Below are 8,678 nucleotides of genomic sequence, written 5' to 3' on the forward strand. Positions count from 1 at the left end.
TGCACTTGGGCCTGTAACCCTTTGGCACTTTGCTTTTCACTCCATCTCCACAGTACTTAGGTGTATATCCAACGGCAATTTATTTTAATGTCTGACTCCCACTCTAGTCTGTAATCTCCTTCTGAGCAGGGGTTGCGCCTACCTACTCTACTGTATTGTATTCCCCCAAGTGCTTAATGCAATGCTCTGCAAAAGTTAGTGCCTTAGATGGATGGATAATTGTGAAAGATTTCAAGTTTTAATTTTCTTCAAGAATGGGCTAACCTCTTGCAAGATACAGTGCAAGAAGCAAAATCTCTCCTTGGAGCGGGTGAAGAGCACAGTTGTTGATTGGACAGTCATTTTAGACTTCTATCAGCTGAGGCTGGTAGCGACAGGCTGATGCTCCTTTCTAGGGCAGGGATTGGACCTACTTACTCTATTGTATTCTCCCAAATACTTAGTGTAGGGCTCTGCCCAAAGTTAATGCTCAATAAATAGCAATAATTGATTGATTCTGGTAAGGAGGGGGCATGCACATCTGAGGATGGACATTCAGTAACAGGGTGGCGGGACTTCACTCCAGCCAGCAGCGACTCATCAATAACACTTCCATCACTGCTGCATGGCTAAGAGTTGTGGTTGTGACTAAGATGTGGGAGGATCACAAGTCACCATTCCCATCAATAGCTTCCCCTCTCCAGACACTGCAGTTGTTTTTCTGGGCTAAGTAAGGGGCAGTGCAGAAGCAGGGAATTGTGTCTTTTATGTAGGAGTGCAGCCAAGCACATTCCTGTCAGCTAAAGTCTTTCTCTTCTTCCTCCTGTTTTGGAGTGGGTGGAATTTTAATATCTATCAATCATTCAGTGGGTTTTTTTTGAGTGCTTTACTGTGTGCAGAGCACTGTACTAAGCACTTGAGAGAGTACAGTATGAAAGAATTGATAGACACTTTCCGTACCCACAAGGAGCCGAAAATCTAGAGGGGGAGACCTACAGCAATATAAATAATTTACAAGTATGTACCGAAGTGCTGTGGGGCTGAGGCTAGGATGATTAAAGTGCTCAGCAGATACTGAGAAGCAGAGTAGCCTGGGGAAAGAGCCAGGGCCTGAGATCCAGAGGACCTGGGTTCCAATCCAACTTAAAGGAGAATGCTGTTCATAGATATTTAGGATAGGTTACTGAATGGGACAAGTATAGAGAGGTTAATTTAAACATTTTAATCCCTGTGGACGCTGGAATGTGAAGCCCCAGTTCCTTCTGCACAACAATCAATCATTCAATGGTATTTATTGAGCACTTACTATGTGCAGAGCACTGTGCTAAGCACTTGGGAGAGACCATTACAACTGAATTAGCATAACAGAAGGATGAACAGTCAATTTGGGCCTAGATGTAGGGGCCAAGTAGTTGATTAGTGACTGGATATTAAGCTGAACACAAACCCAGCACATGTGCAGTTCAGCTGCAGGGAGGAACAGCTGCATTTTGCAAACACAGTGGGTGACTAAGTGGCCATGTATATCTATCCCGCTGCTCGGCTCAGGAGCCACTACTGATTTCAATTAAGACTTCAACTGGCAGTCAAGAGCTGGTCTCTTCTCATTATCGTGACTGGTACTAGTTATAATCAGTAATAAATGAATTTAGAGCACTCTGCAGATATAAAGTGCTAAGTGATTAGCATCCAGTAAATGTAGCACACCAGGAGTTTTCCTCGAAGCAGATTCATATTTTGTGTTTGTGTGTTTCAAGTTTAATGAGACTTTTCTCTCGAGTGTTTCATTTTTATGTCCAGTTCTACTTTATCCCTTTGCAATCAAGATGACTGGAGTTTTTATAGGACATGTACACCTAAGGCATGGGTTAAGCTTGTTCCAATACCCCATTTTCGGCCAAAGGGATACTGGGATTTTTTGGTAAAAAAAACAAATGGGTATGGGCACCACATCTTTTCGTTCCTTTTCCTTCCCATCCCTCAAAACCACCTTCTCTTCTGTGAGCAAATCTATTTAGTAGGGACTTCCTTGGAGCCACGAATTTGCAAAGTGCTTGCTCAGTGTAAGTGAGACTTTGCTTGGAGGCATGAAATATTCTGATATTCATTAAAGCAAGGAAATATTCTGAGAGGAGGTGGGGTATTTTGTATTTCTACAGAATCAAACCTCCAGGAAGGCACAATTCTGATCCCTCTATTATCTGTGCACCCCAGATTTCGGGTGGAATAAATACAATTTCTGTAGCATGAAATCATTTAATAGAGTCCTTGAACACAACACAGTTTCTTTATTAGTGAATTCATAAGTGACACGGTCTACAGAAAACTAGATATAATTAAATAACATTTAAATTGAAATCTATCACAGACTTGGTACAAATCACACTTGGCAAGGCAAAGTTCTCATACTAGGTTGTTCACGGTGAAGAATTCATTTCCTTTAAGTGATTTTAATGTAGTCAGGTTTTGGGTCTTACCGACGTTCCTTTGGCATGAACTTTAGCTTTTCGCTTTATTATATAAAAATATAACAAAATTTAATATATACAAACATTTAATTACACATGTACAGGTTAAAAACACTAAGAAAATGGCAAGCCGCAGGTGAACTCAAATCAACAGCCTGGTTTTAAAAAGAAAATAAATACTGCACATTTCATAAAAATTACATTTACTACAAACATTTTTGTTTGCAAATACCAAACAGTACTGTGATTGGAAATACTTTCCAACAACTTCATTTTAAGGCACATCTTGCATATTTAATTATACAACACTGAAACTGGTCAATAACTTATGGGCTCTTGGAGAGGCCCTGGATGGGTATGTGTGCATGCAGGGGGTGGTAACGGAGGGGGGGTTACATGTTTCCGTTGGACCCAGTCTGAGGGGACAGATACCTAACTGGAGGAGGTTGGTAGACGGGCACCCCAATCTCCTGCAGATCTGGGAGCCGGCCGGCCCGAGGAGGGGAGAGCAGTGTGATTGTCCTGTCGTAATCTCTGTGCAACACTTTCTCGTAGACGCTCTGCAGCCCGACCGTCTTGGGCAGTTGAGCTTGGTAGAAGTTGTCCCGGCGAAGGGGATCGCGGGGCAAGGAGGTGCTCTTACAGAAGGTGGACAACTGAGCTGAAGGGTGGGGAGGAGGGTGAGGGTTGGTTCGGCCACAGGAGGGGCTCCAACAGCGGTCGGAATGGCCCAGGATCCTACACTCGGCCGTACAGGCCCATAATCCTAAAAGGTGCAAAAAGGAGGTTACCATTTCAGTTGTACAATCCGGTCCAAGTCCCCACGGCTTTTCTGTCATCTCGATGGAAATGAGGGAGCACCTCAAAGACTAAGGGGAAGGTTTCTGGCCCCGGTCGTGGGTCGTGGTACCGTACTAATAAAGACGGTATCGAGTCAGGTGGGGGTGCACCAGGAGCAGAGGTGCACTACTGCTGCTAAATTGTTATTGCCTACAGAAGGGAGAGCAGGGTAGGAGCGGGTCAGAGCAGAGGCCTGTCCCCGCTGGGCTCGGCCGCCACTCTGGAGTTCATCAGAGCAGAGAAGGCCGAACCCAGGGGAGGTGGTGGCTGTGCTCTGCTCCAGCTGGGGGGAGATTGGCTGAGCGTGTCTCTGTGAAATTGGGGACGGGGGGGACGAGCCGGGGGTGTCGGCGGAGGCGGGGCTGCACAGGTGTGTTTGCAGCATCCTGCTGAACCCCGCCCCTGGCTTTGACTGGCTACAGAAAGGAGGGATGCCTCAGGCCGAGGTGACCCACGCTTCCCTGATTCCCGGTCGCCGAATGCCCGAGGGAACTGCGGCCCCTGGCAAACGTAGGCTTCACGGGGTGGGTGTGAAGGACCCCTTGGGGGCCGAATCCTAGAAGCCGACAGGGGTCGGCGGGAAGTGTGTGACGTGGGGTTGGACCCCTCACTCCTGAGGTCCAGCCTGGGGGGAGGCCACAGAGATTTAGGGCGTCCAAGGCACCAATCACGGTTCCCCTACAATACGGTACGGTTCCCTTCAGATGCACCAAACTACGCCTTAGTTTTCTGTGTCGACCTGGAGCCTCCCCAGGCCTGATGAGAGTGCCAAGTATAGAAGGAGTGCGGCTGGGTTGCGAGTGAAAACGGAGGCCGGGCTTCGGAGGAGGAGAGGGGCGGCGGGGGGCCCGAACGGGGTGAAAAGGCGGCGGGGTCCTTACCACTTTGCATGTGATGGATGAGATCCTTTTTCAAGGCGTCCCCGCTGATGTCGGAGTCGCTGTCGTTGAAATCGCTGTCCCCCTTGCCACTGTCTTTGCCGCTGAACTTGTCCGCCTCCCGCCCCGAGATGGCGTTGAACGAGTGACCCTTCCAGATGGCCACGGGGGGTCCCGGCTCCTTCCCGAACCCGGGGGCCGAAGCGTAGGGCTGCAGGTGGAAAGGGCGGGCGGGCGGACAGACAGACAGAGAAGGGAAAGGGGGAAGAGAGGGCGGGGGAGAGAGGGCGGGGGAGAGAGGGCGGTCAATGCGCAGGCCCCGCGCCCTTCCTGCTCCGCTTCCCGGCCTCGAGGGGGCGCCCGGGGGGGGGGGGGGGACGGTCAGTGAGTGCGCATGCCCCGCTCCCCGGCCTCGAGGGGGCGCCCGGGGCTCCGCTGGGGAGGAGCTGGGCGGGGCGCGGACGGATGGTGAGGGCGCTTGCCCCGCTCCCCGGCCTCGGCGGTGAGTGCGCATGCCCCGCTGCGCGGCCTCGAGGGGGCGCCCGGAGCCCCGGGGGGGGGGGGAAGAGGGGGAGGGCGGTGAGTGCGCATGTCCCGCTGCGCGGCCTCGACGGGGCGGCCTCACCTCGGCGCGCGCTCCCCGGAGCCGCTTCGGCCCGTCCGACTGCAGAGCGGGAGGCCGGGGGCGGTGGTCGCCGCCGCCGCCGCCGCCGCCCTCGGACGCGGGGCCCCCGGCCGGGGCGGGCGGGGCGCTCTCGGTCGCGAGGCCGCCGGCGAAACCCGGGACGTCGAAGCCGGAGGCCCCGGGGGCCGGCCGCCTGGCGCCCGGCCGGCCCGGGGGCGTGGAGGCCGCCGAGGAGGGGGAGCCGCCGCCTTGTCCGCCGCCGCCGCCGCCGCCTTGTCCGCCGGGCCGCTCGTCCGGGCGGGGGCCGCCGCCCCCAGCGCCTTTGCGCCCTTCCTTCTTGCGGCGGTGGCAGGTGGCGGCGATGGCGACGATGGCGGCGAGGAGCAGCGTGCAGCTGCCGGCCAGCACGACGATGACGATGAGCGGCGTGTCCCACTGCAGCGGCCCCGGCCCGGCCGCGCCCTCCCGGGGCGGCGGGCGCTCGGGGGCCGGGAGCACCGTGCCGAGGCCCTCGCCGCCGCCCTCCGCCGTCACCACGAAGCGGACGGCGGCCGTGGTGGACAGCGGCGGGCGCCCGGCGTCCGACACGGCCAGCAGCGCCCGGAAGACGCGGCCCGGCGGCTCCCGCGACAGGTCCTCGGCCAGCGCGATCTGCCCCGTGCGGCGGTCGATGGCGAAGGCCTCCCGGGGCTCCTGCCGCAGCAGGGCGAAGGCCAGCTCGCCGTTGGCGCCTTCGTCCGCGTCGCGGGCCTCCAGGCGCGCCACCGCCGCGCCCCGGGGCGCGCGCGCGGGGACCGCCACCTCCAGGGAGCCGTTGTCCGTCGGCGGCGGGGCCACGAGGACGGGCGCGTGGTCGTTCTGGTCGAGCACCTGCACCCTTACCAGGGCGCTGCTGGACAGGCTCGGGCTGCCGCCGTCGCTGGCCTGGACGCGCAGGTCGAGGCGGCGCAGCGCCTCGTAGTCGAAGCTCCTCAGGGCGTACAGGGCCCCGCTGGCCGGGTCGACGGAGACGTAGGGGGCCGCGGCGCCGTCGGCGTCGAGCAGGCGGTAGGTGACGCGGCCGTTGCGGCCGAGGTCGGGGTCGCGGGCGGCCACGGTGGCCAGGTGGGCGCCGGGCGCGTTGTTCTCGCGCACGGCCACGGCGTAGACGGGGCGGGCGAAGAGCGGCGCGTTGTCGTTCTCGTCGGCCACGCGCACCGTGTAGGGGCGCCGCGTGCGCCGCGGGGGCGCGCCGCGGTCCTCGGCCACCAGCGTCAGGTGGTAGCGGGCCACGCGCTCGCGGTCGAGCGGCGCGGCGGTGACGAGCAGGTAGCCGCCGGCGTGGGCGGGCTGCAGGCGGAAGTGCTCGTGCCCGCGGCCCTGGAGGGCGCAGCGCACCTGGCCGTTGGCGCCCGCGTCCCCGTCCGAGGTGCTGACCAGCGCCACCAGGCGGTCGCGCGCCGCGCCCTCGGGCACCAGCGCGGCCTCGGCGGCGTCCGCCTCGCCCCCGCCCTCCTCGGCGTCCTCCTCGCCCCCGCCCTCCTCGGCGTCCTCCTCGCCCCCGTCGGCGTCCTCCTCGCCCTCGGCGGCCCGGGCCAGCGGGGTGACGGCGATGCGGGGCGCGTGGTCGTTGACGTCGCGCACGCGCACGACCACCCGGCAGGTGGCGGCGCGCGGGGCGGGCCCGCGGTCCTGCGCGCGCACGTCCAGCTCGTAGGTGTCCCTGCGCTCGTAGTCGACGGGCCCGGCCAGCGTGAGGCGACCGGAGCGCGGGTCCAGGCGGAAGAGCCGCCGCGCCTCGGCCGGGGTGCGGCCGCCGAAGCCGAACTCCACGTCGCCGTTGGGGCCCTCGTCCGGGTCGGCCGCGTCCAGGTCGAGCAGCAGGGAGCCGACCGGCGCGTCCTCCGCCAGCTCCACCGTGACGGCGGCCCGCGCGAAGGCCGGGCTGTGGTCGTTGGCGTCCAGCACGCGGACGCTGAGCGCGGCCGTGGCGGAGCGCGGGGGGCTGCCCCCGTCCAGGGCCACCAGCCGCAGGCTGTAGGCGGCCTGGCGCTCCCGGTCCAGCTCCCGCAGCAGCACCAGGTCGGCGCGCTTGGCGCCGTCCGCCCGCGTCTGCAGCTCCACGGCGAAGGGCCCGCGGGGCTCCGCCAGGCGGAAGGCCTGCAGCCCGTTGGCGCCCACGTCCTCGTCCACCGCCTGCGCCTCCAGCGGGACGCGGGTGCCCACCGCCGCGCCCTCCGACACCTCCACCGCCGGCGGCGCCCGCGGGAAGCGGGGCGGGTGGTCGTTGATGTCCCGCACCTCCAGCTCCACGTGCAGCAGGCGCGCCGGGCCCCCGCCCAGCCGGACCACGTCGAAGGCCAGGGTGCAGCGCGGGGCCGGCCCGCACAGGCGCTCCCGGTCGATGCCGCCCTCCCCGACCGTCAGCTGCCCGTCCTCCTCTCTCACGCGCACCAGGGACCCGTTCGCACCGCGCCGCTCCGCCCCCGGCTCCCCCTCCTGCGGCTCCCCCTCCTCCGCCTCCCGCGGCTCCCCCTCCTCCGCCTCCCGCTCCCGCTCCCGCGGCGGCTGCAGCTGCTGCGGCTCCACCGGGCGGTAGCTGCTCGGCCCCCCCTCCGCGCCCGCCGGCAGCTCTTCGGCCAGGGTGCCGATCACCGTGCCCGGGGGCGCCTCCTCGTAGGTGCTGTACTTCACCGTCTTGCCCAGGGCCAGCGACAGGAGCCAGCAGAGGCAGACCCCCTCCAGGGGGACGGGGCAGCCTCGGCCCCCCCGTCGGAAGAGAGGCATGCCCCCCGGCTCCGTTGCGTCTCTCGGAGGTGCGGCCGCAACCGCCTCTTGCGGCGACGAGGCTGGGGGTCGGAACGGCGCGACTTGGGCGCTGCTCATAAACTGACTCTGGGCGGGCGGCCTCGCTCGCTCATTGCTCTGCTCCCCCCCCGGACGGCAGCTAAGGAGCCTCCGGTTGCAGAGAGACGGCGAAGGCGACAGGCCCCGCCGCTTCTCCGGCCGCTCCGCCGAAGCCCGGCCCTTAAGTAGATGGGGAGATGCAAATGATCGGAGCCCGCCAGCCAATGGCAGGCCTCCCTTTCCCACGCCGCCCCTCGGCCCCGCCCCCGGATCCCTTGACCGTGGACAGGCTTAGGAAGGGAAAGGAGAAAGGAAAATGAGCGAATCTTTGTTGGATTTTTTTTTTTCTTTTTTCTTTTTACCCTCTCTCTTCCCCGGAGGAGGGATCTGCAGATGAGTTGGCCCAGGGAGCGTGGAGTAAAACTGTGCCGAGCGTTTTGTTAATTGTACCTCGACAGCACCCTGCTGTCCAACAGGTGCTTCGAGTGCCAGTGTCGGGAGACTCTGACCTCATCTTTCACATCTAACTAATCTTGGCCTGGAGCTCCGAGAGGCAGCTTCTTTTTTCCCCGTATAAAAAATAGCAACATCAATGTTCTGTTTCATCTGAAGGCTTTTTTTGGGTTTCTGTCTGGAGGAGCAGAGGGGGAGGGAGGGAATGCCCGGGATCATCTTGAAAGTACTTTAAGGAATCGGAAGGATTTCTGAAAACGCATTTTATTCCTATTTGAGGACCACGCTGTGTTTTACTCTCGTGAAACCCTGTGATCTGGGCTGTAATTTGCCTTTCAGGAAATATTTCTGGGATGTTTTAGTATGCATGTCACTGGCCAAGCGGCTTTCTTAAGCCTTGGGCGCTAGCGGGCGAGAAGAAGAAGAAGAAGAAGAAGAAGAAGGAAAAAAAAAACCAACAAAACTTTCCAAATAGGATTTAGCATAAGCTTGAGAAGATTTGGAAAGGTTTCAAAGATCAGACTGTAGCAAAGGCTTATCAAGCCCTCGTTAGCCACAGAAATATAATGGCGTGGCAGGCTATCCCATTTGAAGCACCAGTGTCGGTAT

The 8,678-nt window shown here is 60.1% G+C and overlaps 1 protein-coding gene across 1 annotated transcript; it reads right to left on the minus strand.

Annotated features, from left to right (window-relative positions):
* Positions 1-2,244: 2,244 nt before the first annotated feature.
* Positions 2,245-7,767, minus strand: PCDH8 (protocadherin 8). Its single transcript, XM_029058509.1, has 3 exons — positions 4,791-7,767; positions 4,169-4,376; positions 2,245-3,213 (listed from the first exon to the last, which is right to left on the minus strand). Exons 1-3 carry the CDS (start codon positions 7,653-7,655, stop codon positions 2,840-2,842), a joined length of 3,447 nt encoding a protein of 1,148 aa, XP_028914342.1. The 5' UTR covers positions 7,656-7,767; the 3' UTR covers positions 2,245-2,839.
* Positions 7,768-8,678: the final 911 nt, after the last annotated feature.

The sequence above is a fragment of the Ornithorhynchus anatinus genome, chromosome 2 (genome assembly GCF_004115215.2).
Source record: "Ornithorhynchus anatinus isolate Pmale09 chromosome 2, mOrnAna1.pri.v4, whole genome shotgun sequence".
In the NCBI taxonomy this organism is placed as follows: Eukaryota; Metazoa; Chordata; class Mammalia; order Monotremata; family Ornithorhynchidae; genus Ornithorhynchus; species Ornithorhynchus anatinus.